Source organism: Oryzias latipes, chromosome 17, assembly GCF_053564925.1.
Source record: "Oryzias latipes strain Hd-rR chromosome 17, Olatipes_Hd-rR_3.1".
Taxonomy (NCBI): Eukaryota; Metazoa; Chordata; class Actinopteri; order Beloniformes; family Adrianichthyidae; genus Oryzias; species Oryzias latipes.
The window spans coordinates 16,898,426-16,914,445 of record NC_136253.1 but is presented as its reverse complement, the minus strand read 5'-3'; the positions used below and the strand labels follow the sequence as shown (position 1 = coordinate 16,914,445).

The 16,020-nt window shown below is 42.2% G+C and overlaps 1 protein-coding gene across 1 annotated transcript in view; it reads right to left on the bottom strand.

Moving 5' to 3' along the window:
* LOC101159134 (xenotropic and polytropic retrovirus receptor 1 homolog) overlaps nt 1–15,901 on the bottom strand; it is a 33,235-nt gene extending 17,334 nt beyond the window's left edge. Inside the window, exons 1-2 of the mRNA XM_023964785.2 lie at nt 15,394–15,901; nt 3,045–3,096 (exon numbers count right to left, since the gene is read on the bottom strand). Of these exons, the coding sequence (XP_023820553.1) occupies nt 3,045–3,096; nt 15,394–15,462 (121 nt within the window). The 5' untranslated portion in view covers nt 15,463–15,901. The remainder of the gene's footprint in view (nt 1–3,044; nt 3,097–15,393) is intronic.
* Between the last annotated feature and the right edge of the window lie 119 nt (nt 15,902–16,020).

Here is a 16,020-nt window from a genome sequence, read left to right as displayed (position 1 = left end):
AATGATGCCATTGTGTAAATCCGCAGTCATGCACACGCTCACACACAATTCTCCCACAATCAGGTATCCCCATTAACAACCACTGTATTTCCTGAAGATCTCCCGTTATTTTGGAGCTTTTCTACCTTTATTAAGGCCCAAAGCGCTTCATTGTCTCAAGTCCGACCGTGTGGACAGGAAGTTTTGAGTCAGCCCAAGCAGACTTGGTGATTCACCAATTTTCAGACTGGCTGCTTTTAGACAAGACACCAAATTACCCAGCAGTCCTGCCACCCCGACACTCTGCTGCACAAACACACAAACAGCTGCCGCTGTCAGACTGCAGTAATCTCCTGATCCCTTTTTAGCCTTATTCCGCGGTTTTTCTTAAAGTCACCTTATTATTATCATTACAGCGTGTCTGTCTCAGAAGCAGGCAATACTTTCCATTGGACAACTGATGTATTTTTGGTCGTGTTTGGAAGCAACACCCATTCTTCACTCAAACATTTGGATTTGGCAACAGCTGCAGACTAACAAGAAAATACTGTCAACTTCAGTCAACATTTCAGATCTGAATATTCATTAGAATCTCTTGAATTTTTATTGACCTGGTCTTGTATTTGTGCACAGTATTCCGCTACACAACAGCTTCATGTTTCCTTATTATTATTCTGTTGATTTGAGATCATTGGTATTAAACTACAAAATTCATAAATACAGCTGCGGTTCTAATAATCGGAAACAAATCTTAAGGCAAACTAAGCCAAATGTTTATCTTGACGTAATCTTTACACAGATATAAAAAAACAAAAAAAACAATCTACTAAACATTTTGCATTTGTGGTGGTTTAGCTGCTCCCCACCTTTTTAAACAGAGATTGTGCCTGCAACTGATGCCCCCTTCCCTAATTATTTATGCTTAAATTACAAAACCAGAGGCTAAACATGATTGTTTTATTATTTTACTTTATTATAATTTTAGAATTCCAGTCCTTCCCTAAAGCATAAGAGCTCTTGGTGTTTTCTTTTTGAGTAAAAGTGTTCACTACAACAGCTGATAACAGCCTGCTAAGGCATTGTGGGAAACGCAGCATCGGTGCACAGAAACAGTCTGGACTTCACATCTCACCACTACTTTGGTTTTCTGCACAGGAATTTAAAGCTTTTTTTGTAAACTGCAAATGTCAAACAGGATGATTGTTACCAAACACGTCAACATGACAAACATGACTCAGCATTTGTCCTGTCAGCAGCAAGAACAGCAACTTTTCCGACAGTAAACAATAAAAAAATGAAAGCGATGCACTGGCTGACACCTGAAACATAAACGCATACGAGTCCTTGATATTCTCAAATGTTTTTGCCCATCATGTCTTGATTTACTAACCTAATAGGAAGTTTTTACTGGTAAAAAAGGAATTTTTTATTGGAGCTTTTCAAAATCAATGAATAAAGAAATAACATATAAAGATATTCTATTGAAACAAAAGATGAAGTTGTTACATGATTCAGGCCAGTTATAGGAGGGATGAGAAAAATAAAGGTCTGAAATGGATATTTTTATGTCCTTTTTTATACTGAATTCAATTAGTCTTGTAAGAATACAAAAGGTGTCTTAATGTTCATTTTTCTTAACTCTATTCCTTTTATACTTTTAATTATGTCTATAAATTGATTTAAAGTTTTCATTTGTGAGACTGTGGTGAATATTTAAAAAACATTAACTGCAGACAGTGATCTGAGCATTTATGTATTTATATATATATATATGTGTGTGTGTGTGTGAAGGATGATTAAGGAGCCCCAACGAGAAAACCTCCCGTCTGTTCTGACACGGTGGAGAGTCACACAGTGGAAAGAAAACGGTCACAGGATGCTACCAAGACAGCTGTCATTCCAGTCACTTCCTGGAAAAATAACCGTGTGAATGGAGAATCGTGAATTCTCTTTAGGCCTGTGTTCTGCATACATTAACCGTTTTAACAGATGATTTCACACACGTGAGCACGGCTGCAGAAATCCACACATCAGCCTGATTCAGGCGTTCATGGGGGGCGGCTCCACAATCAGCTGATTGTTGGGAAACAATGCAGTTTCACATCGTAGACTCCAGTAAACTTCATTCGACTTATTGAAACATCTTTCAGCGGGAAACACTTCCATGGACTTGCAGAGGTGGGGAAGTTGGGAACACAGTGTCCAGAAGGATGAACCTGTTTCAAAATGCAAACACCTGAACATTCATCAAGCGTGGATGTTTGTGGCTTTTTGAATTTGGCGTGTTGAGTGCAGGGATCAGAAGATAGTTTATGATTTAAATGAAATTGTATCTGCAGCTGAAGTCCAACAACAGCTCGGCTTAACGCTCATCCCTGTGGAGCTTTTCTTCAGGACTCCAGTCTCTTGTGAACATATTCAGTCTCTGATTAGAGTGGGGCATCACTTCTATTTTCCCAAATCGATTCAATTCAGATGCACAAATTTAAGATTTGAATTGAAAAACTACTTTCAAATAAACTGAACATGTGGAATTGTGGGTATTAAAGGTTTGTTTGCTTGTTTTTTACATGAAAACCAGCAAAAATGCTGGACTAAGAAGATGGAAGACTCATGAACAGCCACTTAGTGCAGTCTGCATCATCACAATGATACATTATGATTAATAATACATTTAACAAGCTGGATTTAAAGTAATGCTTGCACTCATCACTGCTGCAACTGTTGACTGTCCAAACCCTTTGGTAGATGAGCAGAGACTCGGATCTGAAAGACTTGTGAAAATGGCGTCCTGGACGTGACAGAATGCAGACGAGGCTGCAGTGAAAAGCAGAAGTGATGTTGGAAAGAAAGAAGGGACGGAAAGCTAGCAGACTCCTTCTGCTTTCAAGTTTGTGCGTAGATGAGCTTTGATTTGTGTGAAGCTGAGGGGCACGTGCAAAATGTGACAGTCTCCATGGCAACATTCAACTTCCACATTCAAGTGTTTCTCTTATGTCTCGTTGTAATCAAAGTGAATGGAGGCTTCGGCAAGTGTTCACTCCAGTGGTGTGAAGTTTGATTACCTTCAACTGATGGCGCCTGGTCTTGGGCAGCATACAGCATCTCTTTGAACGCCTACAGACACAAAAAAAAAACAAAAGTCAAAAAGTGAATGGCTTTTTCTTATTACGTCACTGATACAAACAATATGGTCACTGCCTCCTACGAGAGCTTGATTGAAAAAAGTCTTTTCAAAATAATCACTTTGGCTTTTATTAGGCAGAAAAGCAAAAGAGGGTGATAGAATTTCCATGTCATCTAACGTTGTTAGTGAACACTTCATAGCCATAAAAGATCACAAAGCCGTTCACTGAGAAATAAACAAAAGTTAAACATTAATAAAAATGGAACAAATATGAAATCAGGAGGAAGGCAAACACTTTTTAAACACAGTCATATTTTTGGGGATACAATTTATCTTTTTATTTTTTTTTTATTTTTTTATTTTTTATTTTTTTTAAACTTGTCCTGTCCAACAGCTAGGCAAACAGATGAGAGCGGAGGGCCTCTTGTGTTGGACATATTTTATTTTAACAAGAGGGGTTATTAATCTTCAGACAAACCAAAGGTATGTCTGAATAAACCCCTTTTGTAATTGAGGCCAAACTTTATTAATTTCAATCATGTTTGAAAATCTTTGGTGTTGGACCGGACGGAAAAGGAAAGAGGGGAAGAAGAGAGAGGGACGTTAGAGAGAGGGGGGGGGGGTAGGAGGGTGATAATAGGAGGGGAAGGGGGGTATGAAGCAGCATAGAGCAGACAGGTTTACTGGTTGTTTATCATTACGGTACGGTTCAAATGTAGTACAAAAAGGGCGGGGCCTGTTCACACACACTCAAATATTATCAACACACCTGCTAGCCGCAAAAATGTCCACATGTCGACATGTACACAAAACAGATAGTGTTCACGAACGCATACCTATGCCTTTAAACCAACTAGTGTGAAATCTTTCATTCATTCAATCATGCAAACTATTAGTGCAAAGGTGAGCTAACACCTGTGCTCAAGTGAGTGTTTATGTTCTTCTAAAATGGATGGTGGAATGTTAAAAGAAGGAGGAGGAGCGCCCAGCCACCCCCACACCCAGACCCCCGCCGCAGCAGCAGCGGCAGCCGGAATTCCCCCAACGCCACACGGGAACAGGCAGGGAACAACCGCCCCCCGGGCGACCAAGACCGCCACCCAGGCCAGGGCCAGCAGGACCGCCGCGAGGCCCCCAGAGCCAGAGAGCAGGGAGGCGCGGAGGGAAAGAGAGCGCCGCCCCAGCCCAGCCAGGAAAGCAGCCCCCCCGCCGCGCCGGAAGAGCCCAACGCAGGGCCCCACCGGAGAGGGACGCCCACAGCCCCAAACGAGCACCCCACCACCACCCAGGAGTTCCGGGCATCCCCCAGCCCCGACCCCAGGTACGAGCCAGGACCCCCCAAGGGAGACCCGCTCCGCACCCCAGGCAGCCACCCACCCGGCCCACGGTTGGTCCAGGTAGGAGCAAGGCAGGGGCCCCCGCCCAGGAGGGGGGAACCCCGGGGAAAAAAGGGTGGCCCACAAGGGGTGTTATAAATATGGCCCGACCAGGCTCGGCCATGTTGGAAGTTTGGCGGGGCCCAGCGCCCAGGGGCAAGGACCAGGACCCACCCCCCAGGGACACGAACACCCCCGGCTCAGGTGTAATATGAACCCCCCCACCGTGCGGAGAGAGCACCACCGGGCCCAGGGAGCCGGCACCCAAGGGACACGGCCGCCATCGCCAAGGGGCCCACACCCCCCACCAGGGAAGGGGTAGGGGACAGATGGACCCAGGTCCCACCTTCCTTGTAAAATGTGTGTGCGTGTATGGGTGTTTGAGAGGGTGTTTGTGTGCATGTGTGTGTGTTTATGTTTGAGTGTATATATTGAAGGGGGAGGGGTGTGTGTACTAAGGGGGGTGCAGTTAAAATTGGCGAGTAGGGCACTAAGGGGACATCTCCTGATTACTCACAGTGATGTCCCCTCACCCTCCACACCAAGGGGCCCTAAATGTCTAAGGTGCGGTTAAAATTGGCGGGTAGGGTGCCAGGAGGACATCTGCTGCTTGCTTGCAGTGATGTCCAAGCACCCCCCCTACCAAGGACCCTACATGTCTAAGGTGCAAATAAAACCGAAAGAGGGGGGGCCCACTCCATACGGCAACCATAGGAGGGGGGCCACTGCCAAGTAGCCCCCCCCCCCCCCAAGGCGCATCGCAGGCTAGGCCCCCCACCCCCTCACCCTAATATGAGGTTATATGAGGAAGGGGGTAAGTTGGGGACAGCTGGTAGACTGTCCCCTGGTGGTCAAACAGCCGTCCCCCAGCCCCCCCCCAGCAAAGGGGCCAGGGCCACCCATTCCAGGGGCCCCACCCCCGGAGGCGCCGACACCCCAGGCCCGGCACCACCCACCCCACACGGAGAGAGAGGAGCCAGAAAGCGTCGCCCCAATAATATGGGGATACAATTTAGAATCCACATGATGTAATCACAGAGAACGTCTAATCAGTGGCCCCCGATCCGGGCCGTGGAACACACAACCTACATTTGCTCTGATCTGATCCTGAAGGAAGTTTGATTTAAACTACTGGATTCTCCCCACAACATTCCCATTCATTCCTGACACATGCCAAGTCACTCGGTCACGTGTCAAAAATCCATCCGCAGCTTTCTGAAAGCGGCTGCGCTGACCGCTAAGCGAAGTTAGCAAAAAACGAATGTATTTGGAAAGTTTCTCTTCACAGAAAAGGGTCATGAGGAAACAGAAGAAGAGGATTTGACTTCAAAAATAAAAGAATGCTGCATTTATCAGACAAAAACTTTACTCCAAATATGAATTTACTGTGACAGTTGTTCTGACACGTTTAGAATGCATAATATTCAGCAACCAGATGTCCAATGTTACGAGGGTGCTGCGAATAAAGTTGCAACAACAGTGGATTAATGGTTATTATTATGTTTAGACAATACCAGTTTTAGTGACTTGTTTTGTGTTTATCCATCGCACCATGAAAGTCAAGTGAGGCTTTTTTTTTTGGCTTCCACATTGACAATTATGGCTTGAGGGAAAAATCTATATCACACTTTAATATATTCAACATATAAAGTTTAAACCATCAAAAAAACAGACACCCACTTCAACATTGTACAGGCTGGGTCGTGAAAATATTGACTGACTTTAAACTGGTCTGAAAAAGGTTGAGGACAACTGGTCTGGTTTATTATTGCAGCATCATAAATGTAATGACTGTAAACAAAAGCCTCCAGTTTGATATATCATGAGATGTTAGAGATGATATATATTGATTATCACATTATCGCCATTTCGTGATAGTATCGTTATGGTGACTAATGTAGCACATCGCATCATAAGGTACCCAGTGATTCCCATCCCTAATGCTCCATGCTTGTAGCTGGAATACGTCTCTTGCCCACTGCCTTTTAGTTTCCGTCATCCTGGGAGTCAGTAAATCTGCAGTATGAGCTGCAGCTCATCTCCACTCTGGAGAGGGTAAATAAACTGCAGTCACTGAGCCTTGATAAGTCCCAGTAAGCATGGGGAGGACAATAGGACAGCTGACCTGCTTTATCCTCTCCTGCCGTACAGATAGACTGTAGAATGCCAGTTCTGTGTTTCAGAGCGAGATTACAAGAGGCTGCCAAATGGTGCAAAGAGTGGCGCAGCGGGGGGGGGGGGGGGGGATGCTTCTGCGACGAGTGGCTGAGCAAGTCAAGGTCACGCAAAAACCCAGAGACTCACTGAAGACATTCTGTTAGCAATGAAAACCAAACAAGGAAAAAACCAGCAGAGACAAACAAATAAATCAATGAGGCCATAAGATTTCTGTGGACGTTTAGAAGGTGCAGCAGACTGATTAGTTTGTTGCACAAACATGCAAAAGGGCAAAGGTACGGCTTAGTGTTTAGATATTGTGACAACAGGTCCAACAGTCTTGAAGACACAGGTACAAATAAGCCTGTGTGTGTGTGTGTGTGTGTGTGTGTGTGTGTGTGTGTGTGTGTGTGTGTGTGTGTGTGTGTGTGGGTGTGTGTGTGTGTGTGTGTGTGTGTGAGTTATTGCTTATGCTGCAGGATCATGTAACAACACTAAACAAATTCCAAAGGAGCAATTCTAGATCTGAACTCCAGTCTTCACTGCAGTAACCTGTATAAATGTCAAGCATCTAACAAAAAGCACTGATGCATTCTGGTCTTTCTTTGTTCCTCCTCTCACTCGGAAAACGTTCAACCAATCATTTGTAATCATCCAATATTATAAGTACATTTATCGAAATATGAAAATATAGAGGGAAAATAAAGACATCAGATCAAAAAGGCCAAAATAACAACAATCCCAAACTGCTTTAATTTAACAATGCTAACTTTTTTAATGACTTTCATTTCTAAACTTGCATAGCAACACTAAAACGTTACAAAAAAACAAACAAATATTGTTCTCGGGCGGCAAAATATCAACCATCCCATAATAGTTTCTCGCCTTTTTTTAAAGGTTGTGTGTCAGCAGACTGAGCAGCTTCTGCTCCTGTAATTGCCGAGATCAGGAAAAAAAAAACAGACTGATAAACACAGCATGTGTCAGCTTTCCTGGAACTGTGACAAAGTGGGGCAATTCCTCTACATGCAACAAAGGCTTACGTTTTATTAATGAAGCAGTGGATGATCAGCACTAATTAAAAGTATCCATGTTCATTTGTTAATTAATCTAAGGGTAAATACACATTTCAGAGTAAAATTCACGCCCTTTCCTTGTTGCTGCGATTTACTGAAATGAGCTAATGCAGTCGTTGACCGTCACACGAGTAGCGACAAAATATTCTGTCCAATTACAAATGTTGCACTTCTTTTACAATAAATACACGTGTTGTGGATGAAAAACTCGACACTTTCGCTAAGACGTTTTTGCTCAAATCAACCAGACAGGGTGGCGTCCAGGACCTGTGACCAATTCCTAAAGACACGCCTCTTTCTTCACTTTGAAAGTTAAGAAGGGCTTTTATTTTCACAGCTAGCACTTACGCAAACTGAGCAGATAAACATGCAATTTGGCACACGGTAATGGAACAGCTGTCTTGTAGATATCAGCACGCGTGAACATTATGAAGACATGACAGGGCATTATTTGCTCCAAAAACACTGTTCGTGTTTCAAAAGGTTTCTCATCAACAGTTACCAAAAATTAAAAAATCAATTAACGGAAACATTCTTCAAACATGAGTGTGTTTGTTTTATTGAAATCGTAGATTATAGATAAATAAATTTGCATTTGTCTGATGTTTTAAAGCTTCTCCTGCTGTTTTAAAAGGGAATGGAGAGGATGACTGCGATAGATTTAAACAGAAAGACCCACTCCAATGAAAATGGTGTTTTTGGCGTATTTAACACTTTTTTTTGTGACATTTTTCTCACGATGGAGGACAAATATGACGAAAATTGAGCTAAAAAATTGCATTTCTGAGTTTTTACATCGTTGTGTATCAGGAGCAGATAAAAAAAAAGAAAAGCTATTTGACAAAGAGCGTATTTGTGACATAAAAAAATATGCTGGATGGGCCACAGGCTCCCTATTTTGGTATTATGTGGTTCACATTTGTATCATGATGGTCATCATGAAACCAACGTACTTCAAAGTCAAATCCTTTCGGCTGAATGTATACTTTTCTCTCACTGTGTTTATCAAATTCTGTTTTACAGAACCGAAGCTGCTACTGTCAGCATTCACCTTATATAAACACTTCACTGTTTATAGTTAGGTGAGCACAATTTGACTATATAATCTTAAAATCAATGTTGTTCCAAAACATTGAGTCACAAAGTACTCAGACAATATGATCTCTGAACTCTTTAACACATTCAAACAAAACCAAGTAGGAGTATTTTTTATGTCTCGTCTTTTTTAACTGGCTTTCAATGTCTGCGGTTAGGAAACAGAGCTTCACGTTTTTGAGCTTTACATTTCAAAAACGGCAGTTATGATGGACAAATGTTCCCATCTTAACTTATTTTGTCAAAAGCTGCAGCGGTTTAAGGCTGCAGAGAAATGCATCAAGCTCAGCAACAAAATGTTTGTATAATACATACAAAAAGGAAAGTGAAATGACATTTTTAGAAGATCTTAAAAATACTTAAAAAAACCAAAACCCACCAGTTTCATACTGAAGAGCTGGATGAGTTTAAGCTCCACAAGGATCAGATATTGAGTTTGCTCTATAGTGGGAGGCTCTCTCATCTACTGCACTATAAGCATTCAGCACTACAGGCTGAAGCTGTACACAGAACACTACAGAGAATATTTGATGCTAGAGTGGTAAAACATTGGGTTGATCTTTTTTTCTGGCAGTCTAATGTTTCACCGACATAAACCCTTCAGAATAAAATCCCTGAACAAAAAAAACTTTTTTCTCCACAGAGGTCACACTCGGGTTGTGTGTTCTGTGGGCTCACTCTGCAGGTAGTAAGGTGGAATTTTCCACAACAACACACACACACACATCGCTCCACGGAGCGGGAGGGGAGGCACACGGATAATACTCATACGTATTCCTTCTCTATTCTCCTTCTCCTGCTGAATACACTGCAGAAAAATGGAGGTCTTTCTCAACTGTGCAGGTTTTGGGGCATTGACAAAATGTCTAAATCCGTTTGACATGCCTGCGTCTCGCCTACTTTATCCTAAAGTGTTGGTAAAGTGTTGAGCTGACGGGGTGGTCTGAGGTCTTAAAATGTCGTGCCCCCTACAGGTTTACACATTTGTTACCCACAGACAGCCCACATCCACCCCATATCCACCTGTAAGGGCAGTTGTGACTAAGACAATAAACAGTTTTCACACATTCAGAAAAAAAGTTGACAACACAAAATCTAACTGATTGATACAGTGGGGCAAAAAAAAGTATGTATTCAGCCACCACTTGTCCAAGTTTAATTTCTGTTCTCCCACAGAATTTAAGAAAATCACGAGGCTAGCAGCTTGGTGAGAAGAAATCAACTGTGGGAGCAGTTATTAGGAAATTTAAGACATACAAGAACTTGACTAAATACTTATTTTCCCTACTGTATGTATTGTCTACATTTCTGTAAACCACGTGTCAAACTCAAGGCCCGCGGGCCAAATGTGGCCCACCATGTCATTTTATGTGGCTCGAGAGAGCATCAAAGTTTTTAATTTCTTAGAATTAAAAATAAAAATTGGTGTGTATTTATTCATATCTTGGGGGAATCAGACTTGAAATATGGGATTGGGCAACTATACATTAGGACATAAACACTGTCCATATAACCTAACCTGACATAATCAAATGTAAAAGGATTTTTGTTAGAGCAGGGGTCGGGAACCTATGGCTCTTTTGATGGTCACATGTGGCTCGCAGACAAATCTTTAATTATAGTTTTTTTTTTCCATTAAACCAGTCCTTCTCGGGCGCGATGCGATGCCAGAGGCGCGCAGTAGTAGCGGTGCTTAGAGAGAGAAATCTGCGCCAGGGCTATCAGTTACTATTATCTATTATTTCACAGAGTTTGTACCAGCTGGAAACCTTTGAATTGACGTGCCTAAAACTGCGCGCTCCCGTCTCTGAGAAAGAGCGCGCAGATGCGGGGACGGGATGTGAGAGGAAGAAACCAGAGGGTGGGGGTGAGGTGTTGTGGGGACAGGCTGCAGGTGAATCGCGCAGGGATTGTAAAAACGTAAAACCCGCTGCCTGTCACTCACTGTGGCGTGTGAGTGTGTGTTTGGCTCCCCGTCTGCATGTGATCAGTCTGTCTCACATCTACAGAACATTCAGACCAACCTAAGATCACGTTTAAAGTCTCAACGCCTGCATGAAGCAGAAACTCACCACGTATCAACCAGACTAGACCATCAGCAAAAATACCACGAGAAATACTCATCATTTATTAGCAACAGAATAACAATGTTATTAAAAAGAATCCACAGACTTATTGTACTTTAAAAATGTTGAAATTAAATCAAATGCACACATTCATTTGTATATTTAGTTTTAAACAAATTGTCGCGGACTGAGTTGGATGGCTGTTGGGCCGCGTTAAAAGTTCTGGAGTTCATTGAACGCGTCAAGCAGAGATCTGATTGGCTCTCAGTTCTGTCGCTCAGCCTGTTGTTAGGTAGTTTGGACCAATGGGGTTCAGCTATGGGCCGAATAAGGGAAATGGGAGGGCTGCAGCGGTAGCAGGGGAATATAAAGTTGGGAGAAGCGCTCTCTCTCGTCTCGGCGGGAGAGATTGAGGAGTTGCTGAATTAATTGAACGGCGTTTGTTGCGGTCTGCAGTAACCAGAATAAAGAACTTTAAAAGAGGTTAAGTCTCCGTGCCTCAGTGTGGGGAAGGGACACTACATTATTGTATGGCTCTTTCGAAATTACATTTCAAAATATGTGGCATTTATGGCTCTCTTGGCCAAAAAGGTTCCCGACCCCTGTGTTAGAGTAACAAGCAAACATGTGTTTTCTATGCAACTGTAATTGTCATTGAAAAAGTTATAGTAAATAAATAATGAGTTATTTAACATTAAGGAGTAGTTACGTTTATTTTTCATTACATTTAGTTACATGTATAAGTTATATCTGGCCCTTTGAGGACAGCCACTATGCTGATGTGGCCCTCAGTGAAAATAAGTTTGACCCCCCTGCTGTAAACAGGTCTCCCGTTACTTCAGCTTTTCTGAAAAGTGATCTGGTTTTGGGACCACGTCTATTATGACTGCTGTAGTGTGAGATGACCCTGAGCCAGTAGTTCTGTAGTTGTCCCCTTTATAATAGTATGAGTAGTTCTTGCACACTCTGTATACTCTCCTGCTGTTAAGAGTTGAAAGTGCGATCTTCCGCCTGCTTTAAAGGTTCACGCTCCTTCATTTCTCCTGAGTTCAAGCTGATCTAGCAGGAGATCACTAGATGAAATCTGTCAGGGATTTTACCTGTCCCCAGTCCTGACCAGTGAAAGACCGAGTAGAGGTGACTGAACTATTATGTAGAACACTAAACATGTGTACTAAATATGTATCTATAGATTCATCAAGTCCTGCTCCGTGACAGTTACAGAAGAGCAGCTGGATGCCTCCCCGATCAGCTGGGTTATTTCCTGTCCGACAGGTGGAGAACAGTCTGTGAGGCTGAAAGAGACCATCAGCAAGGACCTACACTTTCACCTCTTCGTCTGGAATATTTTTAAAGCAGATTATTTAGGTTAAAGTGAATTCAATGAATGAAACGTCTTGAAGTCAGAATGGGCTCGAATGGACTGATCATAAACTTCCAGAGCAATCCTAATAGTTGTGAATAAAAATGTTTCCATAGGCTCAAAACAAACAATTGGGTCAAGTTTTGCTAGAAATATTTAGGCAAAATTAATGGCTTTGGAGCAATTTTAAGTCTATTTGCTGCAAAACTCTGCAATGAAATAAAAAAAAAATGCTTTTCTATTGAGTAAACAGTAAAAATGTATATTATGAGGGTGATATTCAGTCTAATCTCTGCAGGAGTTTCCATGCTGCTCCACACTTTTTTACTGGAGCTTTTTCCCCCTGAAGCTCTCACAGTAAGCATGCTTTTTTGTTTTCATTCTAGCTCCTGCAGTGTGCAAAAACAGACCAGATGTGAGCCGTTTCTCCACCCAGCTGTAAAAGTGGACTTTTCCCGACTTAGTCTGAGTCCCGTGGATATTCGGGGCCTCAGCCTGTGAGGTTTTTTCAAACCCATGCTGTTCAGTGGTTGTTTCAACTCATTGTTTTGCTTTGGCTGTTGTGTTTAGGTCAAACACATCATAACACCGTGTAGTAGGAAAGGGCCTTAGTGTTAAACAAATACAACCCCAACCAACTTCCTTTTGTTTAGCAAAAAACTATTTCTGTATGGTGTATTCAGTCTAAGAGTTTCAGTTATTTAGCTTTAGTTCAGTTCATTGACGTGTAGTCAGGCACATCTATTGCAGAGTCCCAGAACTATCAGGTTGCAGTCTGCACTTTGACTGGCAATCATAACACCTTGATATTCAGCTATTTCGTTGGGGGTTTGCCTCTGGGTTGGGAGCTTTTTTTTGTTGTTTTTTTAAATCAGCTGACTGACTCAGTTTCAGTCCAGTTTTAGCTTTCAGACAGATTTCCTGAAACGTGACAGAAACATTTCAGTGTAAAGGGGAGTTCATGGCTGACTCAGTAGCAGCAAGGTGTCTAGCTTTTGTGGCGGCAAACCCGACTCAAATCATTCCGTAAATAACAGCGTCTGTCTAAATTGCCTCGATTGACTTTGTTTATATGAGATCTTGCACTAAATAATTTTAAGATTGCAGTGTGAGAAAGCAGCCAAACCAGATAAAGGGGCAAAAATGATTGGTACTCTCTGACTGCTGTAGTTTGAAAGCAACCTACAAGTCCACATTGGTTTTATGCGTCTACAGAACATTGTTCCAAATGTCTTGTGGTTTGTTTAGATGCAGTTTTGTGAACTTCAGAAATCCTTCCAAACATACCACATATCTGATGCTTTTTTTTAACCAATTGTCATGGATGTCAGCATTTACCATTCTGCAACCTGATATTCATTTCTTGGGTTTGGTGCAGTTTCTGAGCCTGACAGTCTGATTTTGAGGTAGTCTCGTTGACCGTATATGAGAACTGGACAGTCACCCATAGAGAGTGGCTTCTTTCTGACTCCAACCAAATGAATTTTATTCAGTCACCAATTCTTTGCAATTTGGATGCTGCCATGTTGGAGCCAGACAATGTCATTAAGCAGTGTTTAGTCCGAATCGGTCTGAGTCGTCGTTTCCAAGGCAACCACTCCTGCCAATCAGGAGTGAGCTTGTAGGAAGTCCACATCCCCTGCCACTTGAAAGCGTTCTACACAGAATCAGTCAGACGTTTCAAATGTGGGACATAGGACCCGCAGGCACCACATACGTTCACGGAGGCATCTGATTGGTCTGCACAGCCATTTGTAATAAACTCATCAAGGTCTGAAAAAACCCAAAACTTGGTAACAGCTTAGCATTGTTTTGACTCACTTTCTTATACGTTTTTAATTTCAGCACTGGGGAGTTCCTGAAATTAAACAAAAAGTTTGACTTTTAACCCAAATAAGGTCCTCGATGTATATACATTTATCAGCTTTGCTGCAAAAATGTGCATGTAAGCAGAAAGTGCCATCAAACAACACTATTGGATGCATTTCGTATCCAATTTCTACTCTTTGGAAAGCTAAAATTTCCTTATTTTCAGAATTTAACCCAATTATTCCCAGCTACATTCTCTAAAAACCTTTTAAAAATAAATCTTGCAAATAACATTTACACTTTTGCTAAATGAACACATACTTAATAATTTAGATCTTTATCCTTTAAAAGTTTGACTATCCATATAAAAATGTATAAAATGATATTTTAAAAAGAGGTCATTCAATAGGTGAATGGGGCTTTTTTATCTTATATTAGTTTTACTTTAAAATACAACTTAGTGTTGAACAAAGTGTGGTGTTAAAGTTGTGTTTAGTCACTGATTGCATCACGTTGCCCAAAACTCTGTATATTTAGTCACTAAAGCCAAAAATTGGTATTTTCGAGTTTTTACAACTCGATGCAATAAATGCAGACAGCATGTCTCCACCCAGCTAATAATGGCATTAGGACTGAGTTACCACTTAACCTGCTGATGATGTCCCCTCAGAAGTTGAAATATCTAAATAAAAAGGAGTGTATTCAGAAATTACTCAAACAAAACGGCTTGATTGCAGTGTAAATGGACTGATTTATGCCTCATAAAAAAACAAGGCAGCATCACTTTATTTTAAATTAAATAAGCACTAAATATCTATGACAATGATGCTTCAACCCAGAGGCTGCTGGGAAACCAGAACAAACATCAGTTTTCACAGTGAAATGGATGTAATTGCTGAACTAATAGGTTGAGGACTGAGCTGTCAGAACGCAGCGGCCTGCGGCGTGACAGAATGAATGTCTCCCTTCTCCCCGAACGTCTTCCAAAAGCATTCCAGTGGAGCAGACACGCCAGGAACACCGGCCTCTGACATAGAGCAGGTCTGCTCCGCAGCCGGAGCGCCGATTAGAAAGCGAACACATCGAGAGATGCTAGCAGACGCTGGCTAGCTGCTGCTACTCTGATTAGTGGGCTTATTATGAGGCGACGGGGCTCCTCTCTTCCTGTTGTTTACCAACTGAACGCCGGGTTTCAAGGAAGCCATAATGGGTTCGGCAGTAAAATAAGGGATCTGAAACCGGTTGTGAAACCAAAACAACCCGAATGTCACATTAGCCATTCTGCTAGCTTGTGGCTAACCGCCAGCAGTTTTAGATAAACAGAAAATAAATTGGACTTTCTTACCTCATACTGGATGTATTGTTTTCTCCACTCCGGTGTAATGTGCGCGGATAGATGCTCTGTAAATTTCATTTTGGCTAATCAAGTTTTTTTCCCTTTCCAGAACCAACCAAAACCGGAAGAGTTCAACTAGCGGGGCTTATCCCAATGAATCTACGAACGTTCGAACCGGAGTTCTGATTCGACCATTACACCGGGATGGGAGCCTCAGTCACAGGCGGGGGGAACTGACTCAGTGATGCCCTTGTAGTCTTCACCTAGCTTCTGCTCTCTAGCCCTGTCGCCACTCGTGTCTCATCCTCTGTTTGCGCGAAGACTTTCCTCTGCTTTCACATCTTAATTAACGAAAACCTGAGTTCATTGGCTGTACTAGTGGTGAAGAAAACACAACTGAAGACAGTGCATCATTTCTGGCGCACGCGCTGCTGGCGCGAGGCTTTTGCTCAAGATGCCTTCGAGTGCAGTGGGAAATATTTTTAAGCTCGGGTCAGCGCATGAGCAAACAAAACCTGACGTCAGACAACGTCACAAGTCAAATTAACGCCCTCCCACCAGAAAAAATAAATAGTCAAAACAGAAAATACTGTTAATGTATCACTTCTTCAAATCAAAATTTAAAATGACTTTAGT